At 38.6% G+C, this 22,497-nt stretch overlaps 1 protein-coding gene across 12 annotated transcripts in view; it reads right to left on the bottom strand.

Annotated features, from left to right (window-relative positions):
• Window positions 1-22,497, bottom strand: part of RBFOX1 (RNA binding fox-1 homolog 1) — a 2,584,986-nt gene that overhangs the window by 90,965 nt on the left and 2,471,524 nt on the right. For all 12 annotated transcript variants that reach the window (XM_044979735.1, XM_044979736.1, XM_044979737.1 and 9 more), the window contains one exon: window positions 6,911-6,991. In XM_044979735.1, coding sequence (XP_044835670.1) covers window positions 6,911-6,991 — 81 coding nt within the window. The remainder of the gene's footprint in view (window positions 1-6,910; window positions 6,992-22,497) is intronic.

The following is a 22,497-nucleotide window of genomic DNA, read 5'->3' as shown; positions in this document are numbered from 1 at the left end:
ACGACACGGCCTGGCGATTTGGGATATTTCTGGGTTTCATTTAATGTTCAGTTTTACTTTACAGTTAAAGGGGCTAATCTCTCATTCATGCACATGGGATTTATGCATGTAGCTCCCCTTAGTACTAATGGGAATTCCCCGCATTTGTTCCATGTGCATCAACAGGGATCCTGCGGTTTCCAGTTTTAATGATCCTCCACTTACTATTCACAATAAAGCCTCTGTGAAGAAAAAATAGATAGATAGATAGATATACATAATGTAATAAAAATGTTTCTATAAAACATAAAAAAAGACATGGTACATCACTTTAATAGAGTAATGCAAAACCAAAACAAAATCACCAGTACTGAAGCTTTTTATAATCTGATTTATTTTTTAGACTTTAATTTAGGATTTTCTCCCTCTACTGAAATCTGATAAATATCTTAGAATAATGCACCAAGACAGATTTTAAAGTAGTGGAAGGCATTTTCAAGATCCACTTAAGAAAACTAAGCATTAAAAATATCTCCTGTCAACAATATCATAGGACCAAAGGTTTCCGGGGAATTTCTTGAAACAACCGCCTTCCCACCTTTCAAAAACATCTCATCTTTGCCTTGTTGTTTTCTGGTTTCTTGTAAGCTAAAATCCCAGGGCAACATAGTTTATTGTTTTAATATCTGTCTGACACAAAACAAAAGTATCCTCTGGTGACTGCTTATCTGTCATATGTATTTCTGTGAAAGAAGGATCAAGACAAATAAGATGTTTTGGGGCATATCATGGGATTGTAGGTTTAGCATTGATTGAATTTTGCTTTTTTTAAAAAAAGCTAACAAGGTACAAATTTGAAAAAAACACCATCTATATTTATATTAAGGACAGGGACTTAAAGAGGTTTGGGCACTAAAGGTTTTAATATTAAATGTTAAACACTGTTTATTTTATTCCGAACAAAGAATGAACAATGAAGTAGTCCACAAATGGGGAAAATAAAGTGAGGAAAAAAAGAATTTTCATAATTAAAATAGCTAAAATAGAAGAATCCCATTTTAGTGACACAATGGGCTGTAAACTTTCTTTCTATTAATTGAACTCAATGTAATGACATTTTCTATATTGGAATGAATAACTAGTGATCTGGAAATTCATTTAGACCATTAGTTTAATTACAGAAACTGATGGAAGTTTTATCAGACAATTACGTAAAGAACAAGAACAATGTGGGTCTGATTTATAAGCATTTGTACCACCTAAATCATTTTTGCTGAATTCCACTACACTACTCCACACAAAACTGCAATCAATGTATCAATTAAAAAATATGCTGCCAACTTCAAATGCCCTTGAGTATGATGAAATAGAATAAATGAATAGATTATTTTTGCATTCTGATAACATTTTGCTTCTTTTAAGTCTGTCACTTCGTTAAAGATTTTTTTAATCAAAAATGAAAATTGGCACGTGCGTTTTGGAGCCCTTAAGCTTGTTTATAGATGATGAAAAAATTCCAATATTCAGTATATGTTATATAACAGGGATAGTGTCCCCAGTTCTGCTCTCATTGAAGTCAATGGCAAAACTATTTTATGGGAGTGCAAAACAAGTGGAAACAAGTGGAAGCTCCTGGTATTCCTAGATACACACTCTAGATAAGAGCATATAGTATTTACCATTCATATGATAAATATAGAGGATGTCTGGTATTCAGTGGCTACAGATTCAGGTATGTGGTATTTACCATCTCTTCAGTCCTAACTCTCCTCTGGTGCATGTACAGAGCTCCTGCTGAAAATACAAGAACTGCACATGCACATCAAAGGGCACAATTTGGCCAGATATTACTATGTATGTACATGAAACTAACACAAAGCTTAATGCTTTATAGCTTTTGGGTTGGATTTTCAAAAGCACTCAGCTTTGGTCCAACTTTGCTTCCTTTGAAGTCAATGACTTATCTTCAATTGTCTTCCATGGGAGTAGAGTTTGGCCAACTCTGAGCTCTTTCAAAAATCCCACCCCCTGTTATCGGATGGGATCTTTGCTACAGCAACCCAGCTAACAGGCCAATTTTAGCAAATGCAGGGGTTATCTCAGTTGGCTGCTCCCTAGAGTACAAATGTTTCCTGTTGGTAGCTGCTGCTCCTTTCTGTAGACTGACTGTTTTCCCACCCTCTCCCCTGTGTTTTGGCTTCAATGTGCAACTTATTCTATTGCATTCACTACACAGTGAAACCTGTACTAAAGACTGAGCACTTGCAATATGCAGTTCCTTGTCTTGAACAAAAATTTTAACACTTCTGTATCTTGTGTACTGACTACCTCATTTCTATGATCTGTGCAAAGAACACACACAAAAAATATCTGTGAAAGTCATCAATAATACCAGAGATTTCTTTCATTCACTTGTGGAAGGGTCATAGATATGGTGGAAAGTTCACCAATTCCAATTAAGGGGATGCTGGACTTGCTCCAGAAACAATGGGGCTTAGTATCTTCATTCCCTGTGATAGGTAGTTGCACAGGATGATATACCAGCCATATCTGCATGCAGTTAAAGGTAGCTTCTGGAATTTGTAACTATGGATTGGGATTGTTGTTGTCCCTTTTATTTGGCGACAGCTGTTGAGCTCTTAATGCTGATGTTGTAGATCATGATGATTATGCTTTAACTCAATGAAACTACATGCATTTTAACAAAGTAAATATGGTGGCAATTTCTTTTTTTAACTTATTACTTTGACATTTTAAATATAAAAGTATATAGATAAAATTGGAGCCTTCACTTTTAGAGTGTGTGTCTGTGCATGTGCATATATAAATGTACTTGGCTAGATCTTATCCTGCATTAGGACAATTTTGAACTTTTTAGAATCATCCTCCACTAACTTGGGGGTTACACAAGGGCAAAAAATATCCAATATATTTTTTCACATTTTAAACATAATATAAATCTGTTTTAGCAATAGGGCTAATGGAGCAGCTTCCTCATTAGAAATAGTGGGGAAGAGAGGCATGAATACAAAGTGAATTCATTTATAATTCAAATGAATATTTGTATTTTTTTTACAGTACTTGCCCAGTTCTAATAGTAGAGTCTATGAGGAACAAATAACACAGCTGTCAATTATAGGCTACCTTAGGCACTTTTTTCTACAGTGTTATCAAAAGATCAGATACTCTCCTAGGGCCCAAACTTGAGGCAGTTCCGCTTGTTGAGCAGCTCTAGTATTTGGCGATTAAAGAGAGACTCCAGCTTCTGCATCTCATTTTCCATTATGTAGAAGCTTTTTAAGGAGATGAAAGTCTCTTCTGGAAACACTAATTTTCTGAAGTGGGGAGGAGTGAGAGGAAGAGGGACTCAAATGTATTAGTCACAAAGGGCCAAATTCTCTGCTGTCAGTGCTGCCGCGAGGCTGTGCACCACAGAGAAGCTCAGTATGGTTCCCTGATTCTCTGCTTGGTCTCGGTCTAGGCTGCAGCAATCTTTTGACTGCTCTAATCACGGCAAGGGATCCTCCATGGCTGCATTCAGGCTACTTCTCCTCTTGCCCCTTACTCACGTCCTGTGCTGGGTTGGTATTGGAGGGTAGTGTAGAAGCCAACTAAGACAACTGTACCCCTGACAGGGATTCTCCTATGCTGGGGGAATCCCCAGCAGAGGAGATAGGGCCAGATTCCATTTTGTTTGCATACATGATCAAATTAGGATATGGATGTATGTTATTTCTATTACAAATTATTTACTTCATGATTATATGCCCTAAAAAAGATCTAGCTTTAGGCCCATCCTGTACTCAAACCTATAGGAGTAAAGGAGCTATAAGGCACCCCCCTTTTATTCCTTTCTGCAGTTGTGCTATACATCACTTCCTGTACGCAGGAGAAGTGGGTTCTGCAGACTGATTTGCAGTACGTTGCACAAGTGGGCAGGAATGGTTGGGGGAGGCAGAGCCTGGATTCTTTCCCCCTTTACACCCATCAGTGTAGTTACACCATTGGAAGGGTACACACGCTTCCTGGGAGCATCGGGCACACTAGGAGGCAGAATGTGACTGAAAAGTCTCACTCTTCCCTGTGGGACTGCTCCAGAGACAGCCTAAGAAGTACTGCCTCTTGCTACAAGCTAGCTCACAAAGTGATCAAATGGAGAATAAATGTAACCAAATTCAGAGAAAGGCATTTCACCACCATTTTTCTTTTTAGTCTTTTGTGATAGCTAAATGCAAAGGTAAATAAGTAGGTTTACATTTTAAAAGGCAAATTTAAAGACAACAACATTTCTAGAGATGGAACCTGAGATTTTCCAAAGTGCCCAAAGGATATGGATTCCCAACTTCCACTAAAATTAACCATGTCCAATTCTCCCTGGCATCTTTGAATATCTCAGATGATTGTCCCCCTTCAGTGTTTAATATGATAACAAATTTTCAACTTCCACTATTTTAAGGGGGATAAAATCATTCTAATTTATCCTGAAATATTACCCATTTATAAGAATAGTAACAAATAGCAGCACAGGGTGATCAAATCACAAGTCTTAAAGATTATTGAAAGATGAGGATTGTAATGCTGCTGTCTACATGGAATGACAGTAATATAATTGTTAGCCTCTTTAAGGTTAACACTGATGTGTCTATTCTCTTTTCAGGAAAGTATTTTATAGATTTGGACCAGATTAGGACAGGAGTTGCTGACCAAAATAAATACAAATTAAAGTAATGTACAGGAGATAAAAAAAATTTACATCTTACATATTTTATTTTTTTAATATAGGACCCAATACAAATGAAGGTGTGTTATTTCTCCTTATTAGAAAAGCTTACCAGAAATAAGCAACAAATTTCAAGTACTGCAACAACAATAGTAATTAAAATAATATAATTTTAACAGCACTGCAATTATAATCCTGTAAGGAAAACTATGTTCTGTCAATACTACTAACAGGGAAGCAAATATGGTGACATGCAGGCATGGAAATTCAGAAAAATAATAGTGATTTGTACTGAAATGATTAGTTGCAATCTCTGTTCTGAAGGTTTATGTTGAAGACTGGCCAGTGGGAGGAAAGTGGGAAAGGCCTGGTATCTTGCTTATCTAACCGAATTGAAAACAAGGGGGAGTTTGTTAGTATACCATCTTTCCAAGACACATCTCTCCTGAATGAGTTTATTTGGAGATATTTATTTTTGAGAGCTAAAAACATAGCTTAGTTTGGCCATGCAATAACGAATTTAGGATTTAGTAACACTGCAAATATCTGAAAGATATAAATACCAAGCACAGAGAGGATTTATTTAGGGTGGAATATGTTGGAGTCTTGGGGGTAAAATTAAGAAAGGGAATATCAAGAGTGAATCGCCGGAAAACTTCTAACAGTGAGATGAATTAGGTAGTGGATAGTTCCCTGATGAATGTGGCCCAATTGCTCGGGACATTTAAAACAAAATGGGATAAAACACTAGCAATCTACTGAAGGGAATAATCTTCTAATACCAGGGAAACAGAGTAGTTGACATCGCTGGTCTTTCACATCTCTAACATAACACAAGGCATAACATTGTTGGAAAAAATTCTGCTTGGGAAAAATAGCATTAGATATTTTCCAGTATAAATGTAGTGTGGTTGGACTATTTGTCCCTATTTTGCAATACTTCATATACATTAAATTACTTTATCATTCATTGGTAAGGACTTGCTTAGGGGGTACTGTACACATTTCTGTAGTAGTAGTAGCAGTAGCAGTAGCAATAGTGATAGTGTTGTTCACTGCCAGTGACAAAACAGCAGCACAATTGTGATGATGCAGCAACCTACCACCTTTTTCCGAGAGAAAACTTTGATATTCTGCCAATCAGCATTGGAAATAAGTATATAATTTAAAGAAGCAGTGCTAAATATTTCATTTGATTTATTATAGTAAAGATGCCTCATTGCAGCATTGGTGTCCAGAATAGTCACTCCTCCACTTGCATTTTTGCAGTGAACACCATCTGACAAAAATGACCCCAAACAGTTAAGGTTAAGCATCTTCTATAGGGAGACCTCACTAGTGAGGAATATACAGAAGATGCTACTGCTCACCATGTTGTGGCAAGTCAGATAAAGAGGAATCTGGCCTACCAGAACAAGCAGGAGTTTCTGTTGACTTTGTAATCATACATTTGATATTTTAAGGTTCATTTCACTAGATGGTGGTGGTGGTTTTATTTTCCTTGAACATTTTGGTAGTAGCACCAATGTAAATAATCAATATTACTACTACTGCTCTCATTAGGTCCTTTTTTCACCCAGATCATATTCAGAACTGATATCATCATCTTCATCATCACGAGACACAGTATTGTCAGAATTATTTCCACTTCTGTATAGGATTTTAGAGGATTTCTAGACATTTCCATTACAGATGCATGTGCAGAAAAATGGAGGACAGCACAATGCATAACTATTTTTATTGGGACAGTTGTTTGTATATTCAGTATCCATTTGCACACAGCCTCTCTTTTATTGTCGGTGGCTTACATACTTTTCACCCCACCCCAGACAATTGAAAGGAAGACTCCATTTCTAAGGCCAATCCTGACACAAACAAGTGGTGGAAGGGTATAAGAGTCTTGATTTCTTGCTTATTTCAGATTAAAAAATATATATATATTACTTTGTCAAAAATATTAGTGTGTCCAACAGTAATGGACTCCAAATATTAGTGTCACTACAGAGGTTTTGACCAGTATAGTAGAATAGTATAATATTTTCTATTTACAATAGTGATGATGTAAATAACGAATCAGTTGCTGAATTACCTGTAGAATTACTTAAACATGTTATAAATATCACATTTACCTTAACAACAACTACTAGGGGCTTAATTCACATTTATCGGCTTTTGCCACAAAACAAAAATAGAGCCGTAACACGGGCTTACTTGTGGATGTGTATACTAGTGAACTGGGGGCACTGTACACGGGAGATCCCTCCTGGTTTGCCTGGCACAGCAGCACCCTGCCTACGAGAGAGAGAGAGAGAGAGAGAGAGAGAGTGGTATCTGGTTTTGGAACACTCAAACTAAACCTGTATTTTTATCCCAAAACAAAAATAAAGCTGTAACACTGTGGAAGTACAGTGAAGCAGGGGCACCTTTTGCCCTTTGACTTCAAAACAGAAAGAGCTCCAATGAACACTTAAAATCTTATATTAGAAAATAAAAACACAGATTTCCCCTCCCCCAAAATATAAATATCCATTTTTTATATTGGGAAGCTGGTGCAGGCTGTGTGCATTCCATGCATGATGGTCCCTCAAGCAGTTATGCTGCTGTGCTTTATTGCAGCTGCTCTCTCTCAGTCTCTTTCCCCTGTATTTCTAAAGCAGAGGCTGCCTAATTAGCCCTTCTTTTAACTTAGGCAATGCAACCACCCACACCACCTTTCCTGAAAAGAGAGGCTGCTTGAACAAACACAGCAGATAAATCAAGCTGAAAATCTCATAAGTACTGATTATGGAACAGATTTGATCTCGGTCATACCAGTGTAAATTCAAAGTAGTTCCATTGACTCCAAAGATTCACTCGGATTGACACTGGTATGACTGAGAACAGAATATAACTACTTCTTATTAAGTTTCCTGCACTTTTGGTATTGCCTGGGTCAGAAACATATGAGAATAACTTCTTGCAGTGGTATATCAAGTATATCAGCTGGATCCAAGAAGTGCAGAGGTACACAAAGGACAGAAATTCTAAAAGGTTAATGGAAAAAAGTTAACCAAATACTGTTTTGGGCAAATATTCAGCTAGGTTCTTATTTTATTCTTTGATTTGGGGAAAACTGAGTCAGTGATCTGCCTAGTTCTACATTCCTACCTCTAGATCTGCCTGGGCAATCTTATATGAGGGACAGAATATTGATTAGACATGAAGAAAACTATCCTTTCACCTCCTGAAAGGATCAATCCATGTCAGGAATAAGGCCCAGAATAGGGGTAGTACAAGGACATATGGCCTGTGCTACATCAATTTTGTAGATATTGTAGATACTTCAGGCTTTTAGTACTGTGAATTCTGTGCCTTCATAATAACTGAATTCACTTTAAAAACTAAAATACATTGGGCCAATTTCTGCATTGATTTATAACCCATGCAAACCCACTGAGTTCAACAAGACCAATTTTGGACAAGAGTGTGAGTGACAAGTTGGGGAACCTGTCTTTAAACTTAGCAATTCTGGTTAATGTCATGAAAATGTTTTGATGGAGTAATTTTATCATGGAATGCCTTTATATGAACTGGAATCCATTGGCTGACAGGGTCTTCCAGACCAGGGTCAATGAAGAGTCACTAACCTTAATGATCATGCTCTGACTGAACAATGGGTATACTAAGGAATTCACCTGAGTAAAGAAACAGTTTGACCAAATTTCTCTGCAGAGAGCTGGTGAAGCACAGAGTGGAAAATCACCACCAGCAGAACAAAGAAACCAGATATTGGCAGAGCAAGACTGGAAGTTTGGGCAGAAGACATGGGCATGCTTTCATGGTTTAACTGAGGAACCAGCAAAAATCAGAGAAAGCTAGCTGACCTAGAAAGGCTCCATGATTCGGAAGAAATGGCTCCTGGGCATACCAGAGGACTCTGCCTAAGCACACAGAACTCTCCAGAGGAAACAGAGACAAGGAAAATGGCTACAGGTGGGTTTATTATTTTGTCTAGTGCAGTGTCTCTCTTGTGCTGCTAAGTAAAGAGTAAAATGTGTTAAGAATCCTGTGCAAAGCCTGAGTGTCTGTTTGCTTTCACTATTATGCACCCCTCAAGTGTTAAACTGTAAATCCAGAGCACACACATGGCTGTAGTTCTGGAAGAGAGTGCTTAAGCCAAGGAGCGGGGGAGGGTGTCGGCTATGGAGGGGTCTGAGGGGTCAGCACTAGTCCCAGGAGCTAGGCAGTTTGACCCCAGGGTCTCAGCTCGCACATGGGGCCCCATGAAGTAGTCCCTAATCACAACTGCCTGGGGAATGTCCAGATCGAGGAGGAACTCTGCCAGGGTTGTGTGTGTCAGACAGTGTCCTGTGTAGACAGACTTTTCAAAGGCTAATCTAATTATTATGGATTAATTCCCACTAAAAGAAAATGCTATGTATTTCCTATGTAGAATTTGGATACCCCTGAACAATTAAGAGGTATTCCAAACCTAAAGTCATGACCAGACCAAATCCTTTTTTAAAACTTTTTTTTTAACTATTAACCACCTCTAATTATTGGTTCCAACTATGATAGGAAGCAGAAATACTTGGAATACTGTGAGAAAAAAACCCAATCCTTGTGGTATAGTCAACTTAGCAAAAACCAGGAAGTACTGGAAATCTCATGAGAGAACCTATTATCATTGTAAGTTTCCCAGCTCATGGGACTCAGTTAAGTAACACAACTTTTGTATATTTGTCTGAATTGCCCATTCTTGCCTTTTGTGATTCACCAATCACAAGTCTTAAAGGGATGGGATAAAGTCTAATTTGGTCCAAAACTTAGATTTTGTAAAAACAAGCTTATAAAAACAAAGACCAACTAAAATATAAAATCTAAAATGAATTAAAAACAAACAAACAAAACAAGTGTAAACTGTTTTTAAACAAATAAATATTCCCACAGAGGGCCACAATTAAGCAAGGTATCCCTATTTAGGGTAGCACTTAAGTCAATTGGATTTACACATGTACTTAAGTGCTCTCTTGAATATGGATGTGTCAAATTGGTGTTTGCAACTTGGCTATTGCAATATTGTGCTACTGCAAGAACCTGAAAACAAAATTGTCTAGAAACGATAATGAAAAATGAAATTGATTCATCTTTTCATCTTGTCCAAAGTGAGCAAAAGGCAAAAAATAAATGACCAACATACACACAGGAAATTGTATTACATATTAAAATTATTTCAGCCTTAATAACCTTAGCTAGTATTAGAAATACAAAACAGAAGATTTACTTTTTTAAATTAAAATATTTATAATCATGAAATCATCCCTTTCATTTTCTTCTACAAAATTTTGATATTTGGATCCCATCCTATATAATCTATTAGCTCTCCCATCTATAATGTCTAAATTACCTTGATTCTGTTTTTATCAGAGAATATCAAAGGTTTTCCAGTCAACACCTTACCTCTTCTAAGTTGTCCATGATTAAATATTTTTTTATCGCTGTTAGCAGCACTCATATAGATGAAGACTCTCTTGTTTTCACTTTGTACAACTATATAGATTTAGTTACATTGCTACATTTCTCTTAAAAAAAAAGAAGGTGCCTGCTTCATTTATGTTACTAAATTGCACTTATCTAATTTTATTTTTAAAGTTTAGCATTTCAGCTAACATATAAATTTAAGCTAAGTATCCAAGTTATTATTACTAGATTTCCTTTGACAGATATTACAGTTTTATTAGGATTAACTCAAATGAGGGCTCAAGATTTTTGAAGTGTCTCCTTTTGGCATTAAAACTACTTAAATTGCAGAAAACATATATATGAGAATATTTAATTATTTTACAGTAAATTCCTGGGGGAAAACTTCAGTGTACTGGAGGCAATTTACAAAATCCCAATGGAATAAAATCCCACATTTCCTCCAGAAATCCTAGTAGAACCTAATAAAGGCACCTTGATTTTCTATTTCTTTTTATAAGAAAGCAGATTCTAAAAATAGCTCTCAACATATCTTTTCTGTGTAAAACTGTTCTTTGAAAAATACTGTGCAAGTATTGGACATAAAACAAATATAGTACATTCATGCAAAGGTTTATTTTAATGCTGCACTTTCTTCCACTTTCAGTGAATTTGTTGCCAGTTTTTCATATAGAGCAACCAGAAGTCTGCATTTTTTGTGTGTCTTTCATCTGGGCAACTACCACATTTGCTCATAGAAAGCAAATGACTATTGGACTACGGGAGCACACTACATCATAAGGAGATACCCTCTGTTGAGTCCAACCACTGAGGTCCATAGGCAGAGGGCCCTTCCACTACACTGACCTACCTAAGGATCAAGCTGGTCACAAGGGCGTGGCAACAGCAGGAATAGCCAGGCCACATCATTACATACCAGTTACTAGAGAGATGAAGGAAGACTTAAGGTGTGAGAACAGTTTTTTAGTCAATTTAATGAGGTGTTGTTATGGAGGGAGGAATGATTATTAGGAGTAGGTTTGAAAATCCATTTGGATGTTTCAAGAGGCTTTGAGCTGTTTTACCAAGGCAGGTGATATGCCCAGAAATGGCCTGCTATCTGGACACAAAATGGGGTAGTACGTGACATGACTTTCCTGGAATTTTTTCCCATTTTAGTTGTAGTGCTTATTTAGGAACCTGAGTTGGAAAGGTGTGCTTCTGGTGCAACAACAAGGCGGTGGTACTTGTTATCAATCGCCAAACTTCCAGATCACACAGGGTCACGAAGGCAGTGAAGGCATTTGTACTACAAAGTTTAAGCCTTAACATCTGTTTTTCTTCAAAGCACTTGCCCGGGGTGGATAATGGCATAGCAGATGCCTTGTCTCGTTTTCAGTTTGACAGATTTCGGGGGCTTGCACCACAAGCTAGTGATGAACCTAAGCGGATGCTGCTAGTGCTACAGAGCCTGGGTGTAGGATGTTGTCAGTGGTACAGAGATCTTTGGCTCCGGGCACATGGCTGAACTATGAAGGAAGTTTTAATGAGTTCTTCCAATTTCAGGATATGTAATGCTGGTCACCAATATGTCCCATCTCAGAAGGGCAGGTGCTTCGGTTCATGGTCACTGGCAACCCAGCTGCTGGTGTCCTCAACGATCCTGGCATAGTGCAAGGTGCAACCAAGTACTTTTGCGGGGATGGGGTTCACCTGTCAGACTTGGAGGCTGACATGTTCTTGGTCACTATAAAAAAGGCCACTGGGAGATGTCTAGGAACTCAACTGGGTGGGAGAGGTAACCAAGCTAATTGCTGGCACCTCCTTGTGGCAGATATCCAGTGCAGGTACTCCATAGGAAAGGCATCCAGTGACCAGATACAGAGCCCGGTAAAGGACTTTAAAAGGAGATGCTGGTTAAAGGAATAGAACAGAGAAGGAGGGGGGTTGGAAGTCCTATGATTGTTTGGCAGGGAACCAACCCCCCTTCCTTATAGCCCAACATTAACTCTCCTACAAGGGGGCGTGGATGGTAACATCCAAGCCATGGGTTGGCTGGGGGAGATGGATGGAAAATGAAGGGGAGCTGGTGGAAATCCCGGGTAGTTATCTGAATGAACATGCAGTTGCCTGCACTGTACACTTTTATCTGCCAGGTAGTTCCAGACATCTAATAATAAAGTTGCAGCCTGATTAAATCCATATAGAGTGTCTCATGTTCTTTTTTCAGTATAGCTGGACAACCTCCACTGAGTCCAACCACTTAGGTCCATTGGTAGGCAAACAGACCCAGAAATGGGACTCAATTAGGCTAAGAATTTTTAGGGGATATTTTATATGCTCTGAGACTCCCATCAGAGGGTTCACCAGAAGGTCCATAAGACAGATCAGTGGCCACAAGAAAACTTAGCTAACCAGGCTGCCAGTGTCATGGTAGGGCAGGGAGTAGTGTGGTCTGATCAGTAATAGTTTAGCTAGTCTATTCCAACAGATGTCACTGATGCATATATTTTGCCTAGCCACATCCCAACCTAAGTCTGCACTACTTCTTGGACTCCAAGGGGATCATGTGGTATGATGAGAACATTATTTCCAATGCCAAAAACCATGCCAAGTTCATACCTGTCCTCCTGCATATTTTCACATGCAACCTATGATTAAGAAAGCATTTCCATTATAAAACCTCTGTTCAGGTTGTTATATTTTTTTTTTCTAAGAAAAATCCTACTCTTTGGGCTAAAATTTCTTGAGTTTCTGCACAGTACTAAGGGGTTTGTTTCGTTATTTTATAGTTGGAAAAATCAATTCTTGCTGTTTTTGAGATATAAATATTTTTCTAAATAGTGTTTTGAACAAGCAAAGCATTTTTCAGGGGATTGTTTTTAAATCGCTCAAATAACTCAAAAATGGCTTTTTATTAAAAATTCAAACGTATCATGAACTTAACCCACAGAAGCCTGGTCAACATTAGGGAAACTTTCCACCAAACTGTATCTGGTTTTATAACAGTTCAGCTAAAACAATGTTATACCCAGTTGGAGTTCTGGTGTAGACCAGGCTCCAGGCAGTGTAAACCATTTTTACTGAACCAGTTTCAACAGCATTTTCAACTCTACATTTGCAAATGGTTTTAAGATAAATGTAGCTGAACCTTTTTTAAAAACTGGTTAGAATTTGAGGAAATGTTCCCAGTGTAGTTCAGGCCAGAAATTCCTTGAACTGATTGGAAGATTTTTCTTTGTAATACAAATAATGATGCCATGTTATCACTGTAGAAAACAACCCACAGACAGTAATGAATGTATTCAACTTTAAGATGACCTTGAAGACGTATGCAGGTAGTCAAAAAGGAGAAAGCAACATATTATGTTTGGCCCACAAACTAAATTAAAATTGTCTTGCTTTCCATCTAACTTATCTCATTTGTTACTTCCTTAAATATCAGCACACATTTTGTAACTGTTATCTTGCCCCCTTGGCCTCCCCTTTGAAAACTAATGGTTTTCAGTTATGAGTATTTCTAATAGATTCTACATACAAGGCCATTTAAAATAAAACATCTTTACCTCACATGAATAGCTAAGTATTCCCTTGTACTTCTCCATACTTGCTGTAGGAAAAAACAAAATCTGGAATACAGCAGTTGATAGTGATGTTATCTATCTGCAGATTCTTATCAAATTACCCGAGTGACTTTTTAAAACTGACAGACCCCAGTCAGCGGGTGGGATCGAACCTGGGAACCTCTGGAGCTAAATGCTTAAGCCTCTACTGCAGGGGTAGGCAACCTATGGCACGCATGCCGAAATCGGCACATGAGCTGATTTTCAGTGGCACTCACACTGTCTGGGTCCTGGCCACCAGTCCGGGGGGCTCTGCATTTTAATTTAATTTTAAATTAAGCTTCTTAAACATTTTTAAAACCTTATTTACTTTACATTAAACAATCTTTAGTTTATATTATAGATTTATAGAAGAGACCTTCTAAAAATGTTAACATGTATTACTGGCACGCAAAACCTTAAATTAGAATGAATAAATGAAGACTTGGCATACCACTTCTGAAAGGTTGCCAACCCCTGCTCTACTGCACGAGCTAAAAGCCATTCGGCCCCTAGCTAAGGCTGTAGAGCAGACTCATTAATCTTGCTCTCTAAGTGATCTCGGTGCCACTAGATAAGACAGAGCACCACACCCAGGAGGTGTTTGGGTTACAACTGCACCCAAAAGTTGAATTCCCTATGGGGCACAGCTACCCCCTATCATCACAAGGGGATGAAATTCACATATACCTGCAGCAAGAGAGGCAAATCAAAACCTTATTTATTATTCATTCATTCTATTGAGTTACCTAGATAGAGTGCATTATTGCTGTAGCTGCTAGATACCTGTTTACAAAGTTAAGTACATAATTGCTATTAAACTATGCAGGCAAACCATCAGAAAGCGAACAAAAGCTGAACAGAATATCTGTGTCCTAAAACATTTCTATCGCAATCTTTTTATTTTAATCAGTAGTGCCAATCTGAAAGTTCTAAAGTTTACATGAATTCCATGATCACCATTTCCCTCTGTTTCAATATGTCAAATTTCCTCCTGCTGTTTGTCCTTTCTCAATACAGTCTACTCATCATTTTTATCTCTGTGTACATGGCAGGAATTATTATTCTTACACTCCCAGTTTTTCCCTTTTATTCTGGTAGTCATACCTGATGTAGGACAGTTTGCTCCAGGATATACCAGTAAAATGTTGTGAAAAATCAAAGAGCCATAAAACAACCATGGGCAGATCTTCAGTTGGTATAAATTTTCATAGTTCCATTATCTCAGTGGAAATATGACAAAAAATATCAGCTGAGGTTCTGCCCCTCAACTCTGTAAAGGATGAATCAGCTTCCCCTCTCACCAGCTTTTTAAAGTCCTAATCCTGTAAGACATTGGGCACCACAGTGATAGCCCTCAAATATCTCCACGAGTTTGGTTTAATTGTTGTGGTTTTTTTCCACATGTGGTTTTTTTCCACATCATCCACATTTCTGGTTCTCTTGAGAGAAGCATCAGTCTATCATTAAGGATTAAGTAGCCTGGAGCTGAGCAACAATCAGTGTGAGCCCCGATGTACAGAAGAGGACAAAAAAACTATTGGAAAAAGCCTGGGCATGTGTCATTGGAGACAGTGCAGGGAGCATGGAAAATGACTGAAGAAACTCATAAAGGCTCAGCTGCTGTCCTGGAAGCAGTCTGGGGAGTACTGGAAACAGCACATCAGTAATTCTTTACTAACTCTAATCTATTATGGTTTCCTTTTAAAACAACCTTTAATTTAAACTTAAAAATACAGAACATTTAATCACTGAACTGTTATTATAGAAGGGCACCGTCACCTCCTGAGCACTCCCTTGCAGCTGAACATGGCATTGCTATGTTATCTTGCCCCCTGCCTCAGTTTCTCCCCTTTTATGAGGTAACTATGAGGCGACTTAAACAGCCTGGTAAAAGAGAAACCAAATATTCTACTTTGCAGCAGTATATCTCTCTCTTTAATAAAGCTTTCTAAAAGGAGCACTTGTACGTGGGTTTAAAGGCTCTTACTTCAGAGCCCCAATAAAACTTAGAAATCCTACAACAAAAAAGGCTTTAGGTTTCAGCAGCAGCTCCTTCTGCTATAAGGCCCCAGGCTTCTCTACTGCATCAAGAGCTCTTTAGTCTTTCCCTTGTTTATTCAGGGTGTCTCCCAGGCATCCCTACATGGAAAGCTTTTGTAGTCTCTTTTCTGCCTAGAGAGCTTTTACCTAGTTCAGGCTCCCTAGGAGCTCCCTTCCTCTTGTGCATCCTTTCTCCACAGGAACTTTTTTTAAGTGAGCTCTCCTAAACTTATGATTAGGCCCAGGTGTGCCTTACTTAACTGCCTTCTAGCTAGTTAGGCTGTTAACTGTTCACAGATGGACCTGAGTTGGCTCATTCCCTTCAGCAGAGCCTGTCAGTGTAAGCTGGGCCTTTGACTCCCTTAAAGGGCCAGCCCTGTGCAGTAAAAACAATTTCAAACACAAGATAATTATACCTTTTTTTTTACTTGATGGATATACAACATTTTTTAAAAAAAAAACACTTTCCTTTATTTAGGCCTACATGCTGACTTCTGTATGGAAAAATAAATACCTTAAACAAATGATGTGGGTAGATCTCTATCCACAGGGCATCAGAACTACTAAAATTTGCTGTTTGATTTTTGTTTATGACCTGGATTTAGGAAGTATCTGTAGTTCTGCACTTGAGAAACACAAAGTTCCACCAATAGCTAGCCCCATGTCTGGTGCTAGATCCTCATTAGCGGTTTTTCTCCATTCAGAGTGACTCATTCTGTCTTGAAAAAAGACTAGCTCCCTACTGATTTTCTTTTTTGAAAGTGCATTATACTGCTGCTCTTTCTGGCGGTGAACCAGCATTTTGTTTGTTCCTAACTGACACAACCCCAATGGATAATGTGAAATTATTATTCAGCATGGATTGTTTCAAACATGCCACACTCCACAAATGTGGGCCAGAAACATCTAATAGAAAGGCTACTGTTGTGCAACAACATTATATGATAGTTTGTGCAATCCTTACTGACTTGGGTGAACAATTACCAGTACTTAGACAAGAAATCCCATTTGTAGGACTCACATTAAGTGCTCACTTAAACAAGTAAGGGTTGCAAAATCTAGCCCTTGGTTATTAATATATGTATAATGTGCATGCCCTGGGCTTTAATAGGTTTGAAAATATATTGCCTGTGCAACAACAGAGTACCTTTTGCATGTTTTCTACATCAGATAATTAGGATCCTTCTCTAAACAGAATTAAATTTATTTTTTAGATTTATAACTCATGCCCCATCATATCTCAGGTGAAGACATTACATTAAAAACGTTTTTTTAGTTCTTTTCTAAAGAGAAAAAAGTGACATCAGCCCAAAATTACCCATCTCCACTGCACCATCTGCAAGCAAACACTTGAGTCCAGAGACTATCCTTGCCTTAAGGACAGAAAAACCTCAGACAGCCTTCTCTTGGTGAGAAAATTACGGAGTTGAGGACTCCACTGAGAACCTTATCCCAATCAGTTAAACACAGGAGCTTTTAGTCCAAGAATTACAGTGGAATGAGGGAAGAAAAGGGGGCCCGTAGGTAGCCAAAGGCCAAGCCAAGTACTCTAGTGTTTTATAAATCAAAGTCAAGACCTAATATTGCTGCTGGAAGCTAATATGAAGCCAGTTCAGTTGATTATGAAACAGCCAATTTTATATATTCCTTGTGGCTTTTAAGAAGCCAAGTTCTGCACCAACTGTAGTTTCTAACTGATCCCTGGGTATATCCCCATGTAGAATAATTTTGTAATAATCCAATATAAAATAATTACTTGTGACCGCTAAGGTGCTTCCTGAGGTCTATCAACGCTACTATGCTATTGAGACCATGACATTTCCCCCATCTCTTCTCTGCCAGTGATGTTGGTCTCCATCATGCTCTAGTTCATTATTGCCTCAGTCACCTTTGTGCTTTCTCTCCTGCTGCTCTTTATGCTATACATGGGAGAAGTTCCTTGTAAAAATTAGTGAAACCACTACATTATCCTCCTTAAAACTCACCTCCATTGTAATATCTACAAAACACTTGACAATGGATAGGCAACAAGTGAGCTGACACTGATACTTGTTATACAAAACATCACTTGTACCACGTCCATCACTCTTTCTCTGTTTCTCTATTTTTAGTCACATACTAAAACTGTACAATTTTTGTTGTGTGTACAGGGCCCGGCACAATGGGGCCCAGTCTCAGACTCTGGGTGTTTCCATAATAGAAATAATAATAGCAGCAATGGTGTACTGCACAATAGTGGCCATGTGGCAAGCATGTCACTGACATCATGCCATCACACCTGGTTTATGCCTATGAATTTGGGCTAGGCCATGACACTGTTAGGTTGTGGGAAAGTGGTGCTGGCATAAAAGCAAAGATGCAATATGTCTCTTACTTCACTGGTATGCATGCCACAGAGCACAAAATACTGCAATCACATCTTACATGTAGCGTAAGCCATTTCCATCATACATTCGCTCATGATAAAGAAGAATTACAGGAAAACTGAAATTTCAAATAATAAATACCAAATTGATTTAATCAGCCCCAACCAGTCTCTCAATTATAGCCAATAAGAAAACATTTCACCAATAAAAACTCAACTGTCACATAAACCAGAATATACCTTGAGCTGACTGTCTACAGACTTTATATTTGTTTGTTACTGATGATCTCTTATATCTCATGAGGTCATCAATAACTCATGAGAGAAGTACACGATGCATCCTTTGTTAGTCTAGTGTAAATCCTCTCACATCCTATTCACATACTACCACCAAATGACTCCAAGTTTGAAAACAGGTTCTGAAACCGTGTGAGAAGGTGAAAGGGAATGGAGCTAGCAGCATTTCAACAGCTGCAATTTTCCTGCATAGAAACTTTACTACGGCTGAACTTGACAGTGTGTACGTGTTTGTACCACACACACACACAGATTTTCAGAAGTGCTGAGAACTCATAATTCCTCAATTGAAGTTAACGGAATTTTTAGGTGCTCAGCACCTTTGAAAATCAGGCCAATACTTCCCATCTCTTCATCTAGTTTCAACAGAACTATTTATACTGTTTAGACTGAAAATGGTCTTCAGGCTCAAAAGTTGGCATTGAGAACTCCACTTCTAATTTAAACTCAGTCTTGGCTCTATTTGCTTTCTTTGGGTTTTAAAATAAAGTAAAACACATGTTTTATCTGTGCTATACCACCTCTTAACAGACAGTTGGAAATACAACTGCTTCGTAAGAGGGTACAGTTTGCTCTCCTCTACAATAGTCAGCCAGCTCTGTGGGCTGCAGTTCAGTGAGGGCTACAGCTGTGCCTTCTTCCTCACCCTTTGGGAGTGGTTAGTGATGCTAGGTGAGGGCAAAGACTGCAGGCTCACTAGAGTCTGCATGGAGGCATGAAGAGCTGAAGAACCTTTTGATTTCTGCTTTATGTAACCTGGCAGTGTCAGGGCACAATTTAGCCCTCAGTGACATGTCAGAGCCAGAACCAAGACTAAAACTTCTGTCTCCCAGGGTACGTCTGCACAGAAGCTAGGAGGGGTAATTCCTAACACGGATAGATATACACGCACTAATCCTGCTCCCGCCAGTGCTGTGACCCTGGCAGACCAGGTGCCAGCTCATGCTGAAGCCCCGGGTCAATTCAATTGTTTATTAGTATAGATTAAAGTGACTGTTAAATGTATAAGGGTGTATTGGGTGTTTAAACCTCATGGAAACTAATGGAATGTTGTTTGCATTGTTTTCACTGTTATACCGGTAATGTAATAGCAAACATTTACACTGTAAATACTCCTGTAATTTATTAACCCGTCAGACAAGAAAGAAGCCTTGTGAAATGCAAATGAAGAACTTTAAACAGAAAAATGCTAATTTCAGAGCAAGTGTGTGATGATCAGAGGTCAAAGACTCAAAATGCATTTTTCACTTTCCCTCATCAAAGGACTCCCACCCCTCTCCCCAGGTAAGTGACACTGTCAGCTTGTTTTCGGTGAGAAGAACCTATAAGAATGGACTCAAGGAAACATCCTTCATCTCTGGATTGTTTAGAATAACTGAACGAGAAGACAGAGATTCCCCAGAGTTATTCTGGGTGGCCCTGAGAACCTTTTGGGAAACTAGCAGATTACTACATCTCTGCTACCATTTGGAATTATAAACTGTGTCTCCCCGGTACATATATTGTACCTGCTTTAACCTCTCAGTAACTCTCACTTCCTTTTAGCTAGTTTGTCTGGGTGGCAAGATAGACTGGAGAGTGTGAGGAGACTGTGACTCTTATGGTAAGACTGGTATAGTTAGCCAGGAGTTCACATTTGTCACTGGCTTGGTGAAATCTAATTATAGAACACACCACCAGCTTGGAGAGTCTGCCCTGAGGTAGGCCCTCACAGCTGTGAGCCACTCCAGCCAGCAGGTGACAGGTGCCTAGAAATAGCAGCATGGCCACAGTGGCACAGGCAGTGGCTCAGGCTAGCCGACTCCATACATATCCGGGGACGGGGCAGGATTGTACTTCAGTGCCTAGCCTATACTGCTGTAACCAGACTACTATTTTTGGGTGCTAACTTGAGCAGAGCTGGTGCATGTCTGTATCTCTTTGCTGGGAAGATCACCTCCCTGTTGTGTACCCAGAGTCCCCTTCCCTCACCACCAGACAATTCTGCTGCCTTCACAATCAAAACACATTCTGAATAATTGTAACTACCCCTGACATGTGATGCATGATCCCTGCTTTTTTTTTTTTTTTTTTTTTTGTGCTTGTTCACTTGTGAGGTTACAGGCCCTGGAACTGCAGAGGCACATGAAAACACTATGTAATGGTGAAAAAAAATATAGAAACATTTCTTTAACTGAAAGATCCACTTTCAGTTAAGTGCAAGAATTCCTTTCCCCCCTACTCCCAAACAAGTTTCACAAAGAAAAAAATGTAGAGAAAAACAGAAACTTATGTACCATTTTAAGCCTGTTTCAGAAGGCAGCCTTAACTCTGGAGCACCTCTGTAACAAGTAAATAGATAGCAGTATATTTTGTAAAAAATAATGAAATCTTGGTCATTTGAAACCTCAGTGTAGAAGGAGCTGGTATTAAATCTTTGCTGAGCAAATACAATGGAGAATCTGTAATCTGGTACCCTGAAATGGGGAGACAATGCTGGAGAGGAAATGGAAGGATAATGAGTTAGCCATGCATTCTGAATATAGTTCAACAACTTATTTAGTATGAATGACAACCTTGAGCTACTTTAGGATTAGGCTGGCAGATATAATAAGGATCTGACACAGCAGAGTTGTTTTCCACTCTAATAAACTATATTAATGATATTACATCATATTTTAAAGCAGTTGGTTTGCCTAAATGTCCATCCTCTGTGACTGATCTTTTTTCTGGCTTTGTTTTTCCTCCTTTAATCAGAGCTATGCATTCATGTGCATAACTGTAATTAACTTCTGACATGGTAAGTACCCCCCACTCAGCCCTGAATAAACAATTATTTTAATGATCACCTTGTCTTTTATTCTGAGAGATTCTTTTAAGGGTATTGCTCTCCATATATTATTATTATTTGGATTATAGTCATGCCTGTAATTTGCTAGCCACCTTCCAATCATACAGGGCTCCGTCCTTAGGTCCAGTCTATATGATAGGGTGGTGAAAATGTATCTGTATGCCGTCTTTGTGATCCCAGAGTTCTCAGAGTTTCATCCTGTTACTTTGCAAGTGCTCAGGAAATGAATGACTTTCACTGATTTTAGGAGCTGCAACCTCCCTCCTACTCCTATATCAATTCTGAGGAATATTCCTAATTTAAAAATGTAGGTATACTTGGGCTGCAAGTAGCAGTACCCTTAAAAAATGCACAGTTGGGAGTTATAAAAGCTACTTAGCTGTGGGGGAATGTAAAAATATACCCACAATGCTGAAGTTAAAAACAAGACAAGAAAACTACAGACCTGGCAACTAACATGATAATGAAGAGGAGCTATGATCAACAGGAAGGAAGTAGAGTTCCCTCTTGATTAGGATGCTACAGAGTCTAACTCTGGATAGGTCTATTGTGTCTAGCTAATTAATAAATGTGGCAAGGAAAATTATAAAAAAAACACGAGAAAGCTAAAAGAATATGTTTTTGAAACATTTATACAGCACAGAATGACATCATGTCCACTTGATATATTTTTATCACCCGCATAGTACAGAAAGATTCTGAGGAATTCAAATGTTAAATTAAAACAAACCAAAATAAAGTTAGTCTTCTTAGTGGTGAAGATAGCCTGCCAAACATAAATCGAAGGCACATAATGCAGTGTTTCTTCCTGTATCTGTGAACAGCCTGAAACAATGTGTCTGGGAGATGTAAACTCTGCAGCCACCATTAATCTGAAGGGGACATTAAAGCTAAAGCCTAATGACAATGTTATCGTCATCAAATTAACACTTTCATTACTAACTATGTTTACAAATGGATTGGGGAAAAGGGGGAATGATGACCACATGTGGGATGAGAATTGGGAGATGTTACATTAAAGGGGAGAAAGGCAGTGGGAAAAAAGGAAGAGACACATAAGGACAGGCAAGACAGTTGAGAGACAGTGAAATGAGGAGGGGGCAGGGTAAGAAAAAGATGAAAATGCTAATTCTAATGATGAGCATCTTTCCCCATTAAGTGAGGCTAACACCGAAATAAGGTACTGAATAATAATAAATGATATTAACTACAAGCTTAGTTA

This window comes from Mauremys mutica, chromosome 11, assembly GCF_020497125.1.
Source record: "Mauremys mutica isolate MM-2020 ecotype Southern chromosome 11, ASM2049712v1, whole genome shotgun sequence".
NCBI classification, from domain to species: Eukaryota; Metazoa; Chordata; order Testudines; family Geoemydidae; genus Mauremys; species Mauremys mutica.
This window is presented reverse-complemented; position numbering and strand designations above follow the sequence as displayed.